This window comes from Eulemur rufifrons, chromosome 1 (assembly GCF_041146395.1).
Source record: "Eulemur rufifrons isolate Redbay chromosome 1, OSU_ERuf_1, whole genome shotgun sequence".
NCBI classification, from domain to species: Eukaryota; Metazoa; Chordata; class Mammalia; order Primates; family Lemuridae; genus Eulemur; species Eulemur rufifrons.
In genome coordinates, this window is record NC_090983.1 from 1,144,672 (window position 1) to 1,166,230 (window position 21,559).

Sequence of the window (21,559 nt, forward strand, 5' to 3'; positions counted from 1 at the left end):
CTTAGGTGACCCGGGGGTACCGTTTGGAGAGCCGTGTGGAAATTCTGAAATTCTGTGAAGAATTGTGAGGAACTGTGGAGATGGGAGAGGAAGGGTGGGAACTGTGGGCTGTGTGAGGAACTCTGTGGAACGGTGTGGGGAACAGAGTGAGTGACAGTGTGAGAGAGCCGTGAGGAATCGCGTGGGGAACCGTGTGGGAAAGAGACCCGGGAGGCAGCTGTGAGGCACGGGGTGTGGGGCTGTGAGGACCCAGGAGGGAAGGGGGAGGAACTGAGGGAGGTGAGGGGACAGCGAGGAAGTATGTGAGGCGCCGTGTGGATCTGTGTGTGAAAGCGTGAGAGAGCTGTGACGAACTGTGTGGAACTGTGAGGCACTGTGGAGCACTCTGTGTGGAGCTGTGTGACGAACTGTGTGGAACTGTGAGGCACTGTGGAGCACTCTGTGTGGAGCTGTGTGAGGAGCCTGTGGGAACTGTGAGGCACTGTGGAGCACTCTGTGTGGAGCCGTGTGAGGAGCCTGTGGGAACTGTGAGGCGTTGTGGAGCACTCTGTGTGGAGCCGTGTGAGGAGCCTGTGGGAACTGTGAGGCGTTGTGGAGCACTCTGTGTGGAGCCGTGTGAGGAGCCTGTGGGAACTGTGAGGCGCTGTGGAGCACTCTGTGTGGAGCCGTGTGAGGAGCCTGTGGGAACTGTGAGGCGCTGTGGAGCACTCTGTGTGGAGCCGTGTGAGGAGCCTGTGGGAACTGTGAGGCGCTGTGGAGCACTCTGTGTGGAGCCGTGTGAGGAGCCTGTGGGAACTGTGAGGCGCTGTGGAGCACTCTGTGTGGAGCCGTGTGAGGAACCTGTGGGAACTGTGAGGCGCTGTGGAGCACTCTGTGTGGAGCCGTGTGAGGAACCTGTGGGAACTGTGAGGCGCTGTGGAGCACTCTGTGTGGAGCCGTGTGAGGAACCTGTGTGGAACTGTGAGGCGCTGTGGAGCACTCTGTGTGGAGCCGTGTGAGGAACCTGTGGGAACTGTGAGGCGCTGTGGAGCACTCTGTGTGGAGCCGTGTGAGGAACCTGTGTGGAACTGTGAGGCGCTGTGGAGCACTCTGTGTGGAGCCGTGTGAGGAACCTGTGGGAACTGTGAGGCGCTGTGGAGCACTCTGTGTGGAGCCGTGTGAGGAACCTGTGTGGAACTGTGAGGCGCTGTGGAGCACTCTGTGTGGAGCCGTGTGAGGAACCTGTGGGAACTGTGAGGCGCTGTGGAGCACTCTGTGTGGAGCCGTGTGAGGAACCTGTGGGAACTGTGAGGCGCTGTGGAGCACTCTGTGTGGAGCCGTGTGAGGAACCTGTGGGAACTGTGAGGCGCTGTGGAGCACTCTGTGTGGAGCCGTGTGAGGAGCCTGTGGGAACTGTGAGGCGCTGTGGAGCACTCTGTGTGGAGCCGTGTGAGGAGCCTGTGGGAACTGTGAGGCGCTGTGGAGCACTCTGTGTGGAGCCGTGTGAGGAACCTGTGGGAACTGTGAGGCGCTGTGGAGCACTCTGTGTGGAGCCGTGTGAGGAACCTGTGGGAACTGTGAGGCGCTGTGGAGCACTCTGTGTGGAGCCGTGTGAGGAACCTGTGTGGAACTGTGAGGCGCTGTGGAGCACTCTGTGTGGAGCCGTGTGAGGAACCTGTGGGAACTGTGAGGCGCTGTGGAGCACTCTGTGTGGAGCCGTGTGAGGAACCTGTGTGGAACTGTGAGGCGCTGTGGAGCACTCTGTGTGGAGCCGTGTGAGGAACCTGTGGGAACTGTGAGGCGCTGTGGAGCACTCTGTGTGGAGCCGTGTGAGGAACCTGTGGGAACTGTGAGGCGCTGTGGAGCACTCTGTGTGGAGCCGTGTGAGGAACCTGTGGGAACTGTGAGGCGCTGTGGAGCACTCTGTGTGGAGCCGGGTGAGGAACCTGTGTGGAACTGTGAGGCGCTGTGGAGCACTCTGTGTGGAGCCGTGTGAGGAACCTGTGGGAACTGTGAGGCGCTGTGGAGCACTCTGTGTGGAGCCGTGTGAGGAACCTGTGGGAACTGTGAGGCGCTGTGGAGCACTCTGTGTGGAGCCGTGTGAGGAGCCTGTGGGAACTGTGAGGCGCTGTGGAGCACTCTGTGTGGAGCCGTGTGAGGAGCCTGTGGGAACTGTGAGGCGCTGTGGAGCACTCTGTGTGGAGCTGTGTGAGGAACCTGTGGGAACTGTGAGGCACTGTGAGGAAATGGAGGAACCTGCGTGAGGTCCCGTGTGAGGAACAGTGTGAAGAAATGTGTGAGGGACTATGAGAGAAAATGGAAGGAACTATGTGCTGACTGTCCGGGGAAATGCGACGAACTGTATATATGAACGTCCACAACTAGCGGAATCACTGAGTCAGTCACAGTGTCCATGAGAAGCGATTCCCAGCAGTGTTACACGGATGGAGTCCGTATTTTGAGTGACCCCCATGGGTCCTAGCAGAGCACAGAAGAGCCGCAGGGGTAGCCGGAGTGTGCAGGGTGCTTCGTCCTGAGGGGAGGGTGGCGGAGCAGATGGTTGAAGGGGGGCCTGTGAGCAGGGTTGACCTTGACCACTCCTGCCCCACAGAACAAGAAAAAGAAGAAGACAGATTTCATTCCGTACCGAGATTCCGTGCTGACCTGGCTCCTCCGGGAAAACCTGGGTGAGAACTCCTGGGTTACCTGTCCCCGGGGCCCCATCTTCCCGCCGGGGAGGGGCGCCCAGCCGCCAGGAGGCCTCTTCTCCTTTCTGGGCCGAGGCCGACAGGGGGACCTGGAGGGTCCGGTTAGTTCAGGGCGCCGCCCTTCTCGAGGGCCTGGGCGGCCGCGGGGACTGAGCAACACATAACGCAGGTGTCTGCGCCCCCGGGTCAGGTCAGCTGTGACACCCAAGCCAAGTGCCCAGCCTTCTGTGAACCCCGGTTTCCCCGTCTGGAGCTGGGGCTCGAATCTGGGAGCCCTGTTCGCCTGCTGGGTTTTGAGGGGCTGCCGTGAGTCCCCCTCCTCCGCCCCGCCTTAGCTCTGAGCAGTGAGAAAGTGGAACACCCCAACACTGATCCCGTCCCGCCCCACAATCACCTCACGGCCCCCTCCAGCCGCATTTACCGCGGCGGGGCCTGGCGCCCGGGGAGGCGGACTGACTCTTGGGCCGGTGAACACACAGCCGGGCTCCGGCCGCGGCCCGCTCACCGCCTCTGCGCCCCGCAGCAGCCATGCTGAGCCCCAGCGAGGCCAGCGTCACGGTGGGTGGAGGAGGGGCAGGAGCCCGTCCTTTCACCTGAGACGTGGGCCGGCAGGCGGCTCCCCAGCAGGGCCACGCCCAGGCTCAGGGTGGGGGCGGGGCACACGCCTGGCCCTTCGTGCTGTCACCTCTGTCACCTGGCAGTCCCAGTAGTGTCCTACCGGAGCCACGCCCCAGGGACATGGCCCTGAGGACACAGGGCTCTGAGGTCGGCAGGACAAGCAGCAGCCTGAGGGCGGGGGCGGGGCGGGGAGACCCTGTCTGGGCTGCCGCCACCCCTCCCAGGACTCAGGCCGAGTTCCCTCCACGGGAGCCTGTGTGCGCGGCAGGGGCTGAAGGGAAATGAAACACGTTTCCTCACACAGACGTCACCTGATAATGTGAACGTAATACTCCAAGTGCAAACCGTGAAAGTGTGTGAAAAAATTATTGAACGTAAACAGTGTCTGTCTGGGAGTAAATGCCGCAGAGGCTCCGCAACCGTCCTGTCTTGTGGGAGAGGGAGGCGGACGGCTGTGAATGTTGCCAGAGGAACGGAGGGTGCCCGGTGCGGCGGTGACAGGGCCACAGGCAGGGCCAGGTCCTCCCTGTCGTCTGTTCACGGAGGAGGCCTGAGACCTGCTCAGCTCTGGGCCTCAGGCTCCCCGGCTGTGAATGCAGGAGGGGACGGAGGCGGAGGACACAGCACCAGGGCCACAGCCCCTCCTGGGCACAACCTGGCCTTGTTCCCACAGGCGGCAACTCGAGGACAGCTATGGTGGCAGCTCTGAGCCCCGCAGACATCAACTACGATGAGACCCTGAGCACGCTGAGGTGTGTTCTGCAGGGAGGCAGGCCCCGCGCCCCCGTCTGGGGGTGGGAACACCAGGGACAGGGGTGCTTTTTTGGGGGGTTTCGCCCGGGACTCTGTGAGGCTGGAAGTGACTGTTCTGGGGTTCCCGGGCCTGCAGGGAACAGGGGGACGGGGAACAGGGGAACAGGGGCCTGCAGGGAACAGGGGAATAGGCCTGCAGGGAACAGGGGAACAGGGGCCCTGTTCCATTCCCACCAGCCTTTGGGGTGCACTTTGGGGCTGCAGGTGGCCCAAGGCCCTGTGGCACCAGCCTGGGGGTGCTGTGCTCACGTGGGTGAATGTCACACTGACCTGCAGGCTGGGAGGGGGGGGCGGCACTGGGGGTTTTAATTAGCAAGAGGGGCGCAGGTGTGTCTTAAAAGATCTTTCTGGCTGTGGGGTGGGGAGCCTGGGCCCCCAGCCCTGCAGGGGGCTGCACAGTTGTTTGGGTCGGGGTCTCCTGCCTCTTTTGACCTTGCATCAGCTGTAGGAAAAAGGAAAAAGGGTGTGCGTCCCAACATAGCCACACGTGACATAGATGTATAGCTGTGAGCATCTGCCGGTACGTGGAATGGGCTAGAACACATGTACACGTAGACGGTCTCACAGTTCCCCATGTTGGACTTGCTCCCTCCCCGCCGGGGCCACAGGTATAGGGCAAAGGCCTCACTGTGGGGAGACAACGCTGCCCTGATCCTTCTCCCCCCAGCCTCAGTTTCCCCAAGTGGGTGAGCTGGGGCTGGGTGGCCCCACCTGCAGATGTGCTCAGGCCAGTGGCCCCCAGACTGTCCCCAGTGACTCGCAGTGGGTGACACCTCACTCTGCGCCAGGCTGTGCTGCCCAGGTCGGCCCCGTGGCCCAGGCAGGGCCCTGGCACGGCCCTGGCACGGACCTGCCCCAGGTGCTACCGAGCTCGCTTTGCCGCCCAGGTATGCCGACCGGGCCAAGCAGATCCGCTGCAACGCCGTCATCAACGAGGACCCCAACAACAAGCTGATCCGCGAGCTGAAGGACGAGGTGACCCGGCTGCGGGACCTGCTGTACGCGCAGGGTCTCGGCGACATCACCGACAGTGAGTGTCTGCGCTGGCCTGTCCCCGCAGGGCCACAGGGCCGCAGGCTTGGGGGCCTCTCGGGCCATCACGTCCTTTCTCCTGGGCCCGCCGTCCCTATCGATGGCTGCGGCCTGGGCTGGGCGGCTCCAAGCTGCCCCCACAGCCCCCCGGCCTGGATCCCTGTCCCTGCTTCGTGCTCCCGGGCAGAACTGCCTCTGGGTGGGAGGCCGGGCAGGGGCCCTGGACCAGGCCTGGATGGAACCGCATGGTCGGGGTCTGGTGCTGGCCCAAGTGGGCCACAGACAGCTCCCCCGGAAGCCCACGGGCAGGCCACGGGTGCTGGGCTGCAGCGGCCCCTGGGTCCCCATGCCAAAGACTCCCACCCTGCCTGTGGCCACCCGCCTGCTCCTGACTGCCCAGCCTCGACCCTCTGGAGACAAACCTGTTCTTCTGTTTCTCTGTCTCTCCTCGCCACGCCTCCCCTCCCCCGTAGCCAGCACTGTGCCCGGAGGACCCAAATGTGTGTATCCCCTTCCTGCCGCCGCACCCCTGCTTCCAGCCGGCCGTCGCGGGGCCTTGGGCAGCGCGGGCGGGGAGGGCCGAGTCCTAGGGCCAGAGAGGACCCCCAGGGCTCTCCGGGTAGATGTGGGATTGGGTCTGCCTGTGAGCTCACGCACCCAGCTTGCCCCCATCTCTATGGTCTATATGGGAAACTGAGGCAGCAGGGAGGTCAGGGTGCATGTAGCTCAGGCCTTCTCAGGCTGAGCGTGGCTGAGGTCAGGCCTTCTGACCCTGCTGTGCACCCGGAGGCCTGGGCAGGTCAGAATGTCAGCGCCAAGGCACTAGGAGGGCTGGGGGGCTTCGGGCCCTGCTCCCTGCCCAGGCCTCACCTGCCGGCTGTTTCTCCAGCCGACCGCACACTCAGGGCCCTTCTCCCTGGCAGTGCCATGAGTCTGAGCACTCGAAGCAGAGGCTGCCGGGTCCCGCCAGCCTCCTGTCCCCTCTGCCTGGGGCCTGGCTCCGTGGGGTTCGGTGCCTCCCTGACCCTGGGCTGCAGGGCGCCCTGGTTCCCAGCATCCGTGTGGTCCCCGCCTGCTGCTGCCCGGCTGTGTGTCTGCTTCTGCTAGGAGGGGCCCCTCCCTGCCCACTCCAGGGGGCGTCCAGCCCCGGCCCTCGGGCCTTAGGGGCGAGCGAGCCCTGGACTGGGGATGAGCCCACCGCAACTCCAGGGGGCCCCGTGCTCCCCTCTCCAGGGGGGTCTCTGGCCAGTGTCCACGTTAGCGGCTGAATGGTCAGTGCAGTTCGGCCCCTGCAGCTTGGGGGCACATGGTGGCCCTGGCCGATGGCGGGTGTGAGGGGCTGGTGGCCTCCCAGGGAGGATGAGGATGAGCCTGGGGGTCTTGGTGCTAGGCCAGGCAGTGGGCAGGCAGGAAAAGGCAGGGGGCAGGCGCTGGGTGGGCACGCGTGAGCTGGCGCCTGGCAGGGGCCTGGGAGGCAGGTGGGGGCAGCAGAAGGCCCAGCGGGGTGGAGGGGGCTCAGCCGTGCCAGCTGCTGTGGGGAGGGCGGCCTGGGGGCCAGGTGGGCGGGGGCTGCTGCTGGCCTGGCACGCCCGCGTCGGTTGGGGGGACGGCCTTGCATGCGCTTGGCGGGGGCTGCTGCTCCCCCCTCCCTCCGCTCCGTACTTGCCTTTTCCCAACTGCGTCTTTCTTCTCTCTCTCTCCCGTCTGGTCCTTCCGTCCTTCCCATAGACGTGTCCGACCTTGAGAACAATAACCGCAACCGCGGCGGGGCGCTGAGTCAAGCCCCTGACAATCTCTCCACAGTGACCAACGCCCTGGTGGGCATGAGCCCCTCGTCCTCGCTCTCAGCCCTGTCCAGCCGCGCGGCCTCCGTGTCCAGCCTCCACGAGCGCATCCTGTTCGCCCCGGGCAGTGAGGAGGCCATCGAGAGGCTGAAGGTGAGGGCCGGGGCGGCTGGGCCACTGTGGGGGCTTGGAGCACCGGGCCTGGGAGCGGCTGGAGAAATGAGAGCAGAACAGCCCGTCCTCCTGGGGCCAGGCTGAGACAGCGGCGGGCGCCTTGGGCATGAGGCCACACAGGTGCACCGTGGCCTGTCCCCAGCCCACTCGCAGCGCCCAAGGCAGGCCAGTGCATTCATCTGGGGCCCCCAGGCTGTGGGCTGCCGGGGATTGGTCTGCTGGGCAGAAAGGGCCCCCATGGGACCCCTCAGTGTCTGGACAGCCTGTGGCCCCCGCACCCCTTGCCAAGCCTGGAGGGGGAAGCTCTAAGTGCTGGGTGCCCGGGACTGAGACTCCTCGCATAAGCTGGTGCTGGGTCAAGGGGCAGCGGGCCCTGGGGTGTCCCCGGGGGGAGAGAAGTCAGTCTCATTCCTCCCGGCCCCCCGCGCCCCTTCTCTGGCATCACTACTAGATCGCGGCAGCTCTCTGCCCGGCGTCCTGCAGAACCTACAGCCCCTGAGAAGGCCGGGCAGGCGTCCACATTCACACCTGCACACGGGTGGTCACCCCCATACCCCGCGGTGCCCCCTGGCTCCGGCCATGGGCTTGACTGGTTTTAGGTTTTCTATTCACACATCCCTCCAGCGAAGGACTGCGCAGGGGTGCAGGGTGTGAGCCCCGGACCCTGGAGACGGTGGGGCTGAGGGGCCCAAGGCACAGAGGCCGACCCCAGGCAGATGTGAGGATGGGGGTGTGGGGCTGCGACCCTGAGGTCAGAGTCCACCTGGGGTGGGGGGCCCTCCTGTGTGTGAGGGCCCACTGGGGTGGGGGCAGACCCGGAGAGCCGGTGCTGGTGCTGGGAAGGGTCTCTGTGTCCTGAGGGGACGGGACGCGGTAGGAGCCGAGGCCCAGCGTCTCCGGAGCTCGTGTTCCGAGTTCCCTCCAGACTTGTTCTGCCTCTCCCTGTTCCCTCGCGCGTCTCCGGGAAAGACGCACCGTCTCCAAATTCCCCCTGGGCTTCCAGACATGTCGTCTGCCTGGCGGACCCAGAAACGCGGGCTCTGTGCTCGGCCCCCTTCCCTGCCCCCGCACCCCTGCGGCCCTGCCCTGGAGGCTCAGGCCGCTCTGTCCCCCCCGCAGGAAACAGAGAAGATCATAGCCGAGCTCAACGAGACCTGGGAGGAGAAGCTGCGGCGCACGGAAGCCATCCGGATGGAGAGGTGAGAGGGGCAACTGAGGCCCAGGGGAGGGCACAGCCAGTGGGTCCACAGCCCAGGCGGGACAAGCACCGAGCCCCGGCTCCAGCCCTGGGCTCCTGCACCCTGGGTGGCTGCGTCCCACACGCAGGGCAAATCTGTCCCCTCTCCCCCAGTGACCCCCACTCATGGCCACCGGCCACCAAGGCCTGATAGACTCGGTCCCTGACCGTGGTGCAAAAGGGCTGGTGCCATCAGTGGCTGCCCCGTCAGTGGCTGCCCCAGCCAGCCAGGGCCAGATGGGCCGCTGCATGGGCACCCCAGGGCCACAGCGGCCGGGGGCCTGTGGGCTCCCAGCCGGTCAGGGGTGGGACCTGCCTTGGAAGCCTCGTGGAGCCTACGCTGACCCCAGCTCTGTCCCCCCAGGGAAGCCCTGCTGGCCGAGATGGGCGTGGCCATGAGGGAGGACGGTGGCACCTTGGGTGTGTTCTCTCCCAAAAAGGTAGGAGCCGGTCCCAGTTCTGGACCCAGTTCTGGGACGGGGCCAGATGATGTGCTATCCGTGGTGAGTCCAGAGTGGCTCCTGGGAGGAGGGGAGCGTGGCAGGGTCTGGCTCAGACACTGGGTGGCCACGCTCTCCCGCAGCCAGACCTTCCCTGGTGGGGGTCTCGCTGGGACTCCGATGGGTTTCTTCGCTGTCTGCACTGTGGGCTGGGCCCAGGGTCGGGGTGGGCCTGGGGAGCTGTGCCTCGGCTGAGGCAGATGCAGGGGCCTGGCCCCGCCCTGGAGCCTGTGCCGTGCCAGGCAGGGGATGCGGAGCTGGGAGCCAGCTGCCCTCTCGGAGCCCAGCCGGCATCAGGTCCGACTGGTTCCAGCGGGGACCCCTCTTCTCCCACGAGGCCCAGCTGGCTCACTGGCCCCGGCCGTGGGCTGGGCCTCAGGGGTCTTCCAGCTGGGGACCCTCCAATGGAGCACAGCCCAGGCAGCTTCTTCAAAGTGTTTCCCCCGCACCCCATTCAGCAGCCCAGGTGGGCGCAGCACAAGCATCTGGGGAGACGTCTGCCTAGGCCCCACCCCCACCCCAAGGATGACTAGAACTGCCCAGCCCCTGAGGAGCTGGAGTCTGGCTGGGCTGGACGCTGGCCAGGCGGCCCACCTGGGCGTGCCCTGGGACGTTGCTCATCCGAGAGAAGCGCAGGGGAGTGTGGGGGGTGGCCTTGGAAGGGGCCCAGGTGCAGGGCGTCCTCCTGGGCCCTGGCCAAGCCTCCCAAGCCGCCACGGGCCAGCTTACAGCAAACTTGCACGGAAGGGGTTGCTTGACCTTTCCCAGAGGTGAAGCGCATCATAGCGCTGGGACTATTGGCACTACCCACATCCCTGCCCACCCCACACCTCTGCCCACCCCACACCTCTGCCCACCCCACACCCCTGCCCACCCCACATCCCTGCCCACCCCACACCTCTGCCCACCCCACATCCCTGCCCACCCCACACCTCTGCCCACCCCACATCCCTGCCCACCCCACACCTCTGCCCACCCCACACCCCTGCCCACCCCACACCCCTGCCCACCCCACACCCCTGCCCACCCCACATCTCTGCCCACCGAGGCTCTCCGTGCCGGCACCCACCTCGTCCTGGGGTGCTCACAGCTGGGGGTTCAGACACATGGACAGTCATCTGTGTGACCAGAGCTTGGGAGGGGCTGGGCAGGGCTGTGGGCCAGGCCTGGGGACCAGCACCTGCTAAGGCCCAGAGGTAGGACGGGCCTGAGAGAACGTGGGGCAGGTTCTGCTGCCTGGGCAGGGCAGGATCCGGCCGTGTCCCAGCGGGGCTCTACTCCACGCACCTTCCTGACCGTTGATTTGGTCTGGAATGGACTGTTCCCTGAACTGTTCCAGACCCTGGCCCCTTCCTGCAGGGGTGGGGTGTACCCCTGGGGTATGTGGGGCTCCCCCGCGAGACCACACACCCTGGAGTCCATTGGCTTCACTGGTGGCCCTGGGTCTGGGCGCTGCCCAGGAGTGGGACCACCAGGGACCCCTTCCTGAGAGGCTCCGTGTTTTGGGTCTCAGGAGAAGCGCACAGTCCAGCTGGACCCGGAGGCTGCATCCCTCTCAGCCCTGCAGTGGGAGCACAGCCTTTCTTGGCTAGACACCCTCCCCACCTGGGGGAGGGGACAGTTTCAGAGGGTCTGTGCCCTGTGTCTGATGGCCAGGTCTCCACATCCCCGCATTGGGGTGAGGGTGGGCACTGGGTGTGTAGGTCCCTCGGGTGTGTGTACGAGGCCCAGGTGTGTGCAGGAGGCCTGGGTGTGTATATGAGGCCCAGGTGTGTGCAGGAGGCCTGGGTGTGTATATGAGGCCCAGGTGTGTGCAGGAGGCCCGGCCTGGGTGTGTGTAGGAGGCCTGGGTGTGTATATGAGGCCCAGGTGTGTGCAGGAGGCCCGGCCTGGGTGTGTGTAGGAGGCCTGGGTGTGTGTACGAGGCCCAGGTGTGTAGGAGCCCCGGAAGGGGGCGGTGAGGGAGCCCTGGGGGGTGGGGAGCCCTCGGTGTCAGGTGGGCAGGGCCCTGGCTGAGGCCTTGTTTTCCTGGTTGCGAGAGGCCAGCTGAGCTTGGGCCTGGGGGCCTCAGGGAGCCTTCCCTCCACGCCTCCTGCACTCTCTGCCAGGCTGGGAGGACACCGTGTCCCCCAAAATGCCAGGCCTAGGACACGTGGTGGCCTGGTGCCTGGCAGAGTTCAGGCGGGGTCCAACTCCGGGCTTCCGGTCCCCCAGAGAGCTGATGCCCCTGTCTCCCACCAGACACCGCATCTCGTCAACCTGAATGAGGACCCGCTGATGTCCGAGTGCCTCCTGTACTACATCAAGGATGGGGTCACCAGGTGAGGGTGGGCTCCCTGTCCCCCCAGGGGCTGCTGGGTGTGGGTACCTGCCGGGATGGTGACTCCTCCCCAACCCTGCGTCCTCGGCGACACACTCCCTGGGGGCTCCCAGAAGGCCCTGGGGGCATCCCTGGGTGGCTCGTGGTGGCATCAGGGCTGTGCTGGCTCTCGGCTGCCCTGCTGACGCCGCCCCCGCCCCACAGAGTGGGCAGGGAGGACGGGGAGAGGCGGCAGGACATCGTTCTCAGCGGGCACTTCATCAAGGAGGAGCATTGCGTCTTCCGGAGCGACTCCCGGGGCGGCAGCGAAGGTATCACCACCCTGCGGCCCCCGCGGCTCCCCAGCCCTGAGTGGGGGTTATACTTCCGGGCAGCACATGTGTGTGACGGTCGGGTCAGCCTTGGCGACAGCCCGTTAGAAATGTGCTTGGGAAGCTCCTGGTGCCACCCGTGGCCGGGGCGGGGCTGCTTCGGGGAGCCGAGCTCTCTGAAGGCTGCAGTGGGGACACGGCGGGGGTCTGAGTGCTGGGGACACGGCGGGGGTCTGCTGGCCGGGAAGCGTGGGGCGGGGTGGGGGCAGAGGTCCCTGGGCCGACAGCTGAGCCCAGGGCCAGCCTGGAAACTCTTTTCCGACCACACTTCCCTGCCGGCTGGGGGCAGCCACCTGTCCACTCCGCTGCCCACCAGCCTCCCTTCTGAAGGTGACGTGGGGCCACACTCGTGGCCTGGCACCACCCATCGGGGTGCCGGGCTGGCTGTGTCCATGTGCTGTCTCAGTGCCTTGGCTCCCGGCCCAGGGCATCTCCCAGGGAACGTCCAGCCATGACCTATGTATGACCCATGACCCATGCCTGCTGTCCAACTCGGCCATCTCAGGACGGTGGCCCTAAGCAGTGCTAGGGATGGTTGGCTCTCCCAGAATTCTCTGTCCGCAAAGCCCCTGCCTGCCCACTCCCGTGTGGGTGGGCCCAAAGCCCAGGGGGCTTGGGGACCCTCCAGGACATGTTTCTCATCTTTGTCCCCATGGAGACCTGGTGGGGGCCTGGGCTGCCAGGCTCAGCACGGCCTCCTGGCTCTGACTTGGGCACAGGGCTCTTCCTCCTGGGGTCACTCTTCTCCTCCTTTAAGTGGGGGAGAACCCCCCCCCAAGCTCCTCTGAGGCCAAAATGAGGTGTCATCAGCACTCAGGTTCTGTGGCCAGCAGGAGAGGGCGAGAGTGGGCCACGCCAGGGCTGTGGGGGATGGGCCTCTGCAGGTGACAGCCCCTCACCATCCCCCTCTCTGCCCACTGTCCTGCAGCTGTGGTGACCCTGGAGCCTTGTGAGGGAGCAGATACCTACGTCAATGGCAAGAAGGTCACGGAGCCCAGCATCCTGCGGTCAGGTATGGTGGCGGCTTGGGGGGCCAATGGGCACTGGGGTGAGGCCCGTTCCCTGCAGGGCGCCTGGTCAGCCCCTGTGGCTCTGGGCATGTGGCGTCAGCACCCCGGGGCCTGCACTGTGGGCCTGAGCAGAGAAGGCACTGTCCTCAGAACACGGGCTCCGGCCCGTGTCGATGCCGTGGGCTGAGCGCGGAGCTGGGGGTGCCAGTCTGGGAAGAGGTGCCTGCCCTGGGCTCAGGACGCCTCCCTGGTGGGGCTGGGCCGGGGGTCGCAGAGTGTCGGTGGTGGGGGGCGACCAGCCTGCAGACGCCGGCACCTGGGCTCGGTCTTCGTTCCCAGGCTGCGGTGCCCCTGACGCTGTAAAATGCGCACATGCACACATGTGGACACACAGGGTGTAGAGTCCCTTCTTTAGAGAAGCCAGACAGAATTGATAAGGTGTCTGTCGTGAGTGATGTGTAGTTATCATCCGTGTGGCGGCAGTTCCGCCAGAGAAGCAGGAGAGCAGGCTGCGCAGGCGAAGTAGACGGGTGTATGTGGACACATGGAGATGTGTGTACAAATGCACACTCACACTCGCACAGGCGTGCGTACAGAGATTTGCTTCAGAGTTGGCCCAGACCCTGGCCCTGTGTCCACTCTAGTGGGGGACGTGGGTGGGGAGGCCCTGTGAACAGCACAGCCGTGCTCTGTGTGTGCTCTGCGCCCATGTCCGGGCTCAGCCCTGGGGTGCAGGGGGCCCGAGAACCTGGATGTCCGAGGGAGGGGCTTGCAGGCAGGAGGCGAGGCTGGCCAGGGGGCTGGCCTGGGGGGGACGTGGGGGGCAGGGCACCTGTAGAGACATTGAAGCCATGGAGGCCCCAGGTCCTTGGTTTGCAAACGACCCTGGTGGATTGGGTGGAGGTGAGGAGGGCGGGAAGGAGGGCCTGGCGCTGGGGCTGGTGGGCTGCCTGCCCCTCTTCCCCCTTCTCCTCCCTTCTGCCCCTCAAGCTGCTGAGACCTACAGGGTCCCCAAGGCCAGCTTTGCTTCCATCTCTCAGGAAACCGCATCATCATGGGAAAGAGCCATGTGTTCCGCTTCAACCACCCCGAGCAGGCCCGGCAGGAGCGTGAGCGCACGCCCTGCGCGGAGACGCCCGCTGAGCCCGTGGACTGGGCCTTCGCCCAGCGTGAGCTGCTGGAGAAGCAGGGCATCGACATGAAGCAGGAGATGGAGCAGAGGTGAGGCGGGGCCGGTGCCTGCCTGCGTGCCCCCCCACTGCCACCCCACTCACCCTGCCGCCCTCTTGCAGGCTCCAGGAGCTGGAGGACCAGTACCGCCGTGAGCGGGAGGAGGCCACCTACCTGCTGGAGCAGCAGCGGCTGGTGAGGACTCCGGCCCCCGCATTGGGTCCCACCTGGGCCCCCCACTGGGTCCCACCTGGCCCCCCCCCACTGGGTCCCACCTGGCTCCTGCCCATTGGGTCCCACCTGCCCCCTGTACTGGGTCCCCCATTCCCCCCCACTAGGTTCCCACCTGCCCCCCCACTGGGTCCCACCTCCCCCCCCACTGGGTCCCACCTGGCTCCTGCCCTTGGGCCCACACCTGGCCTCTGCCCATTGGGTCCCACCTGCTCCTGCCCACTGGGTCCCCACCTGGCCCCCCGACTGGGTCCCACCTCCCCCCCCACTGGGTCCCACCTGGCCCCCCCACTGGGTCCCACCTGGCCCCCCCCACTGGGTCCCACCTGGCTCCTGCCCATTGGGTCCCACCTGCCCCCTGTACTGGGTCCCCCATTCCCCCCCACTAGGTTCCCACCTGCCCCCCCACTGGGTCCCACCTGGCCCCCCCACTGGGTCCCACCTGGCTCCTGCCCATTGGGTCCCACCTGCCCCCTGTACTGGGTCCCCCATTCCCCCCCACTAGGCTCCCACCTGCCCCCCCACTGGGTCCCACCTGGCCCCCCCACTGGGTCCCACCTGGCTCCTGCCCATTGGGTACCACCTGCCCCCTGTACTGGGTCCCCCATTCCCCCCTACTGGGTTCCCACCTGCCCCCCCACTGGGTCCCACCTGGCCCCCCCACTGGGTCCCACCTGGCTCCTGCCCTTGGGCCCCCACCTGGCCTCTGACCATTGGGTCCCACCTGCTCCTGCCCACTGGGTCCCCACCTGGCCCCCCGACTGGGTCCCACTTCCCCCCCACTGGGTCCCCACCTGGCCCCCCCACTGGGTCCCACCTCCCCCCCACTGGGTCCCACCTGCCCCTGCCCACTGGCTCCCCACCTGGCCCCCCCACTGGATCCCCACCTACCCCCCCACGCTGCCCTCTCTGCCCGCCTGGCCCCATCTCTTGGCCTGTGTGGCGGGGTGTGGTGAGGCTGTGTCCAGGGGCAGCGGAGAGGCCCAGGCAGGGAGGGCTGCAGAGCAGTCCTGCTGCCCGTGGGGGACCCGCAGGCCTTGCTTCTCCACAGGACTATGAAAGCAAGCTGGAGGCTTTGCAGAAGCAAATGGACTCCAGGTACTACTCGGAGGTGAATGAGGAGGAGGAGGAGCCAGAGGACGAAGGTGAATGAGTGCTGGGGCCAGTACTGTTCCCTGAGCCTGAAGGCGACAGGGCCTGGGCCACCTCGGGGCTGGGACAAGGCCTTGGAGAGGAGGGAGCCCTGGGCCCCACCCTGGAGGTCAGCCGGCTGGTGCTTTGCCCTGGGATCTGGGCCAGTCCTTCAGGGAGGGGCCTCCCGGCCCCTGGGATTTGGGGAAGGCCGTGCTGCAGCCGGCACACGTACACATGCACACACCATGTGCAAACACATGCATGTGCCTGTGCACATGTGTGTGCTGACACATGCACATGCCCGTGCATATGTGTGTGCACATGCATGCAAATGCTCGTGCATACGTGTGTGTGGATGCATGCACATGCCCGTGCACAAATGTGTGCGGACGCATGCACATGCCCGTGCATACATGTGTGCAGACACATGCAAATGCCCGTGCATACGTGTGTGGGGATGCATGCACATGCCTGTGCACACATGTGTGGGGAGGCATGCAAATGCCTGTGCATACGTGTGTGCAGACGCATGCATATGCCTGTGCATACGTGTGTGCAGACACCTGCTTGCTCTGATGGAGCCATGGGAAGATGGGGCTGGTGCTGGCCAGGGCTTGCCATGCTCACGTGTGTCCACTGGCCCCTGTTCTGCCGGCACGTGGCTCCTGGGGTCCCTGAGGACAGGTCCACTGCACACCTCATGTCGGGATCCCCTTTGTCACATGAGGGAGGCCCCCAGGCAGGGCAGGTGGGTGTAGCCGGGGACAGGGGTTCACTGCCATCTCAGCCCCTGTGTGCTGGTGTGACCTTGGTCCCCTTGCCGGGCCTCGTCTACCCCGTGAAGCTCCTTCCCACGCAATGCTCAGGGCTCCGGATCTGGGCTGGGAGCCCAAGGCCACAGTGCTTGGTGCACCGACAGCCTCTCCTGGTGTCCCTGCTGGTCCTTCCCTCTGGGGCCCAGTGGATAGGGCGTGTGGGCGGGGAGAGTGCTCCACCTGGGAGCACCTGGCCTGCCCGCCTGCCTCCTCTCCCGTGGGTCCCTGTCCCCACCACTGGCGGGGCGCGTGTGGCTGTCATTGGTGGTGTTGCTCCCAACCCCTCTGACCTTCAGCCTGACTCTCCGTGATGCCCCTGCGAGGGGAGGTGATGGCCTCTTTCCTTTGGGGCACGTGCAGCTTTCCACGTTGCTGACGTGGCAGATCTTCTGCCAGTTTTTCTTTCTGGGCACCCAGAGCAGTTAGTGAGACGTGGGGGCGCGAAGCACAGAGACCCCAGCCCAGGCCCAGAGTGGAGGGAGCCTGGGAGAGAGGGGCCCGGACTCGGCCCTCCCGCCGGGCCAACCACAGTGACTATGGGGCAGTGACCTTTCAGCCTTGGTCTTTCCACACGGATGACCCCGCGTGCCCTGGGCACAGGATCAGCGTGGCAGCCCCACAGAGTGACCCACCTGGCTTGACCCTCAGAGGGTGGGACGTGGGGCAGTGTCGTGGCCTTCCTGCGATGACCACGTGGCCTCTCCCCACAGTCCAGTGGACGGAGAGGGAGTGTGAGCTGGCGCTGTGGGCCTTCCGGAAGTGGAAGTGGTACCAGTTCACGTCCCTGCGGGACCTGCTGTGGGGCAATGCCATCTTCCTCAAGGAGGCCAACGCCATCAGCGTTGAGCTGAAGAAGAAGGTGGGTGCCCCTCTGGCTGTACCATCTCGTCTCTGTCGGCGGGAGGGCACCAGCCCGGTGTGACAGGGACAGCCAGGACTTGGAACCGGGCCCCCTGCCAGCCCTTGGGTGGGCCGAGGGGCCCCACCTAACCTGGGCCCCCAGAAGGGTGGGCAGGCGAGGGAGGCCTGGGACTGGCCGAGGTGGGTGCTTCGCCCCTCCTGCTCCGGAGAGATGGCGGGCAGGCGGGCAGGCAGGGAGCGGGTGGTCATCTCCAGTGGCGGGTTGGAACGCCCTGGGGAACCGCGTGGGCCGTGCAGCCGAGATCTCCGGAGGTGGGAGGGTAGCCCTTGCGGGGGCCGGGCTTCTTCCCCCGAGGACTGACAAGGGGTTGTCTTACACCCACCACAGGTCCAGTTCCAGTTTGTCCTCCTCACAGACACACTCTACTCCCCTCTGCCACCTGACCTGCTGCCCCCAGAGGCTGCCAAAGAGCGAGAGACGCGGCCCTTCCCCCGCACCATCGTGGCAGTAGAGGTCCAGGACCAGAAGAACGGGGCCACTCACTATTGGACCCTGGAGAAGCTCAGGTGTGGCTGGAGGGCGGCTGGTGGGTGGGCACACAGGGACTTCCTCCCGCCTGGGCCGAGGCCGTGTGCCCTCCCCACAGCTTGGCTCTGCCACCCCACACGCTCACTGACTTGTCCTCGGCCTTAGATGGTGGAGGTGGCTGAGTGACCACTCAGGTCAGTGCCACCGAGGGAGGAGTGGAATGTCACTCACACTCGGGGACGTAGAGGCATGGCCCACCTTGCAGGCCCCAGGGCCAGTGAGGAGGCCGCAGCCTCCTTTACTGGGGTCTCTGTGGCAAAGGCGAGGCGGGGCGGGGAGACTGCTGGTTTGGCTCATTCCACAGGGCTTTGGGGTGTGGGGACCAGCCCTCGTCGTCTGGTGCCTGGTTCTTGGTGATGTGGGGCAGGGGGTGTTGGCTGCTTGGTGTGTGAGAGATTAGAGAGAGGAAGTGCTTGGGGTGTGCGCTCGGGGTTGGCTGGTTTGTGTATGAAAGGTAGGCGCACCGACAAGCTGTCGACTGTCTCTAGGAATCAGCTAGACCTGGGGGGGCTTCCCCAGCCAGCGAGGCCCCCCCAAAGATGTCAAAACCTCATCAAATACAGAAAATAAAGAACACATTAACATATACTCAACTGACATTCACACACTTTATTTGCTTATAAAGTTCATTCACACATGCACTGACGGACACACGGACGTCAGTAGTCACACGGTCACGTACACATCCATGCAAACACATAAACATACATGCATGGAAGCACACACCCACATACACATCCATGCAAACACATAAACATACATGCATGGAAGCACACACCCACATACACATCCATGCAAACACACACGTTCATGCAAACACACACGTTCATGCAAACACACACATCCAACATACATGCACATTTGTGGAAACACACACACGTGAACACAGTCACATTCATGCAAACACGTGTGCACGTGCACATACCCTCTTCCCCTCCCGTTCTCCCAGGCAGCACCATTTGGCTTTGGGGAGGGTGCCAAGCCACTGCGTGTGCTCTGCGTGTTGTGCATGAGTCTCAGGGGCACCGTGACTGATCTCCTTTGCTCTGCAACATTTGGCTTTCCTGGGAATAACAATTTTCAGACACTTCTGGGCCTCCCGTTCCCCGTCTGTGGTTTGCCCGTCATTCCTTGAGCTCTCGGGCTGCGAGGTGACGCCCACTTCTGCGCTTGCCCCTCTGCCAGCCCCGGGCCAGTCCTTCCTGTCCCAGCCGCTTTGCTGTCACTGGACGGGGAGGCGGGGAGGCGTAAGTGGTGGACGAGCACCTTTAGCTGGCGGTGTGTCTCCCATGGCTGAGAGACCACGTGGTCTAGGGCCACGAAGGGGTTTCTGTTCCACAGACCCCTGGAGCCTCGATGACCCTGAGCAGGGTGTTGGGGCTGGAGCTGGGCCAGGCCCACTGGCCCCAGGGGAGGAGGCGCGTGGTGCTGGCCGCCAGCCCATGGCTGAGCCCACACTGTTCCTGCCGCCACAGGCAGCGCCTGGACCTGATGCGGGAGATGTATGACCGGGCAGCGGAGGTGCCCTCCAGCGTCATCGAGGACTGTGACAACGTGGTGACCGGCGGAGACCCCTTCTATGACCGCTTCCCCTGGTTCCGGCTGGTGGGCAGGTGGGCGCCTCCTCCCTTCCCTGGCCGAGCAAGTGAGAGGAGAGACGGCAGAGGGGCGGGAGGGGGCCTCCTCCCCAGACCTGGCCCCGCATGAAGAAGGAGCCTCGAGGGGCCCTTTCCCGTCCCCAGGCCCTGTCCTGTGCTCCCTGGCCCCAGGTCCTCCACATCCCTCAGGCCCTGTCATTTCAGGGGACCTGGGAGGGGTCTGGGTGCTGCCACTCACACCTACTGCAGGCCCAGGGTCCACGAGGGTGAATGTGGGAGGCTCTATGTCACCTGGTGGCCTTGAGGGTGGGTGTCACCAAGCCTTAGCGACCCCTGCCTCCTGTCCTACCCCCGCTGGGGTCTGCATCCAGCCCCTGCTCCCCACAGTGTGGCCGTGGTACTCCGAGGCCTCAAGGTGGCCAAGCTCACAAGGTCCTCGCATGGCCTCAGTCAGCCTGGCCGGGACCCCTGTTCTCAATCCCACCTGCTGGTGTATTCCAGAACCTTCCTGCACACATGGTTTCTTTCCAAGCCGGGGGACAGGGTGCATTTTGGTCCTCTTGTCTTTTGAAACAGCATTCTTGATGGTCTCTGTGTTTGGTTTTGGTTTTACACAGAAGCCCCCCCCGCCCCCCGCCCCTGTCCGCCCCTGCGAGCAGCTGGTGTTAACTTCTCTCTGTCTTGTCGCACTAACCTCAGTTCAGTCACCTCTGGCTGCAACAGCTACCCTCTTCTCAACACATGCATGAGCCAGCGCATGGCTGCTCTCACCCCCTCCCCCACCTTCTCGAGCCCCGACTCCGACGCCACCGAGCCTGCCGAGGAGCAGAGCGTGGGGGAGGAGGAGGAGGAGGAGGAGGAGGAGGAGGAGGAGGAGGAGGAGGACCTGGAGGACGACGTCTTTCCGGAGCACGTGCTGTGCGACGGCCGGGACCCGTTTTACGACCGGCCCCCCCTGTTCAGTTTAGTAGGAAGGTTGGTGAGGTCAGGCGCATGCTGGGAAGGAACCAGCTCTTTTGCACAGGAGCACTGCTGGCGCACAGGCGGCCCCGCGCCGACCCCGGCCTCCCCGGGCGAGGCAGGCGGAGGGGCTGGCCCCCACGGAGAGGCCTGCGGGCACTCGGGCCCCCGCGTCCCTGGAGGTGGCCGCTCTGGGCCAGTGGGGCAACTCTGGTCCCAGCTGCAGAAGAGCAATGCAGCGGGGCGTTCAGCTGTGGCCCCGGCAGGTGGGACTGTTTCTGCAGAGAGGCCGCAGGCCCCCGGGAGTGGTGCTGGCTCAGGCACCCGGATTCCCCCCAAGAGTCCAAGGGGCACGAGAGAGGTGAGAGCCGGCCGCCCGGAGCTGGTGCCGTGCTCCCCGGTCACGCCATCCTGGCCGAGGCGGCTTCGCCCTCCCTGCTGTTTCCAGGGGAGACAGAGCCGCCCCTCTGGGGAAGGAGCCGGAGGCAGCCTCTGGAGGCCCGAAGGGCCGCCTGTGGGGAGTGGAGGCTGCAGCCCCCCCACCTCCCTCCAAAGCCCTGGGGCCTGGGCAGGCCCCGCCCGTCTAAAGGGGAGGACAACCGTCCCTCCCGATCTCCTGGGTTGCCATGGCCGGAGACGTGGGCCCGGGCTCTGTGCCCTCACAGAACACGCCCTTTGCAGGGAGGAGCTGGCTGTTAGGTTCCCCAATACACGAGCGAGGCCACGGTCAGGAGGTGGGACGGAAGCCCAAAGCCAGGGAGCCCTGTGGGCCTTCGAGTTTCTTATCATGGAAGGGAAGTGAGGTGGAGGAAAGATCTGGAAACCCAGCTGTAGTAGGAGGAAATTCAGCCTGTGAAATAGCTGCACTTACTTGTTTTACATGTATAAAAGGCAGAAGATATTTTAATAGCAACCTGTTTTGGAGTTTGAGGTGGCGTCCGTGGGCCAGGCCAGTGGACGTTTTCACCAGTCTGGAGCTTGGAGACCAGTTCTGAGAGCCAGAGGCTGAGGGCGGCCCCAGGTAAACCAGAGGGTTCGGCCGGTTTACCCCGTCCCGGGGTGGAGATGGTGGTGCGAAAGCCCCCCTCCCTCCTGGGAGGCAGCAGGGTCCCACGGGCCCGAGCCGCGGATTTGTTCCGACTCGTTTTCCACGCATGGTCCTGGGTGACGTTAGGTGAGCTGAGCCGGCCTAAGGGACAAGAACTTGCAGCTCTCTCCCCGGGGGAGCCCCAGGCCAGCTTCGCGAGGGCCTCTCTCAGAAAGCCCCGGCTGCAGGGCCAGGCCCCGGCTGGGCCCCAGGTGGGCGAGGGATCAGGACACGCAGGGGACGAGGACGTGGGGAGAAATGGGGCGTGGGCTCTTGCAGTCTCAGCCAGAAAGAGCTGGGTCCTTCCAACATTTTTTACCCTTTTGTGGATCTGAGATTTTACAAAACTGCCAAACCAAACCAGTTACCAGAGCGAGGCCCGGCCCGTGTCTCGGGCGGTCTGTGCAGGGCTTCCCTGGGAGTCATCCTGATCTTTTCCTTTCGGCAAGAATCGGCTTCCCCCGCGCCGCAGCTGTGCAGGCCCAGGCCCGGGAAGGGCCCTGTTGATTTTCCTTTATCCTTCTGGGAGCCGCTAGCTCTTTCTCCAAAGCTTCAGCGAAACTGGGGC

At 65.1% G+C, this 21,559-nt stretch overlaps 1 protein-coding gene across 17 annotated transcripts in view; it reads left to right on the forward strand.

Annotated features, from left to right (window-relative positions):
• KIF1A (kinesin family member 1A) overlaps nucleotides 1-21,559 on the forward strand; it is a 63,462-nt gene that overhangs the window by 12,154 nt on the left and 29,749 nt on the right. For 4 of the 17 annotated variants that reach the window (XM_069465405.1, XM_069465388.1, XM_069465390.1 and 1 more), the window contains exons 10-24: nucleotides 2,591-2,666; nucleotides 3,979-4,057; nucleotides 5,006-5,148; nucleotides 6,954-7,087; nucleotides 8,228-8,307; nucleotides 8,710-8,785; nucleotides 11,087-11,166; nucleotides 11,370-11,476; nucleotides 12,465-12,548; nucleotides 13,587-13,767; nucleotides 13,839-13,911; nucleotides 14,999-15,092; nucleotides 16,607-16,755; nucleotides 17,146-17,324; nucleotides 18,822-18,959. In XM_069465405.1, the coding sequence (XP_069321506.1) occupies nucleotides 2,591-2,666; nucleotides 3,979-4,057; nucleotides 5,006-5,148; nucleotides 6,954-7,087; nucleotides 8,228-8,307; nucleotides 8,710-8,785; nucleotides 11,087-11,166; nucleotides 11,370-11,476; nucleotides 12,465-12,548; nucleotides 13,587-13,767; nucleotides 13,839-13,911; nucleotides 14,999-15,092; nucleotides 16,607-16,755; nucleotides 17,146-17,324; nucleotides 18,822-18,959 (1,673 nt within the window). Of the gene's footprint in view, nucleotides 1-2,590; nucleotides 2,667-3,978; nucleotides 4,058-5,005; nucleotides 5,149-5,623; nucleotides 5,651-6,878; nucleotides 7,088-8,227; nucleotides 8,308-8,709; nucleotides 8,786-11,086; nucleotides 11,167-11,369; nucleotides 11,477-12,464; nucleotides 12,549-13,586; nucleotides 13,768-13,838; nucleotides 13,912-14,998; nucleotides 15,093-16,606; nucleotides 16,756-17,145; nucleotides 17,325-18,821; nucleotides 18,960-19,643; nucleotides 19,920-21,559 lie in introns of all 17 variants that reach the window. The other 13 variants (XM_069465384.1, XM_069465382.1, XM_069465383.1 and 10 more) reach the window with 7 other exon arrangements.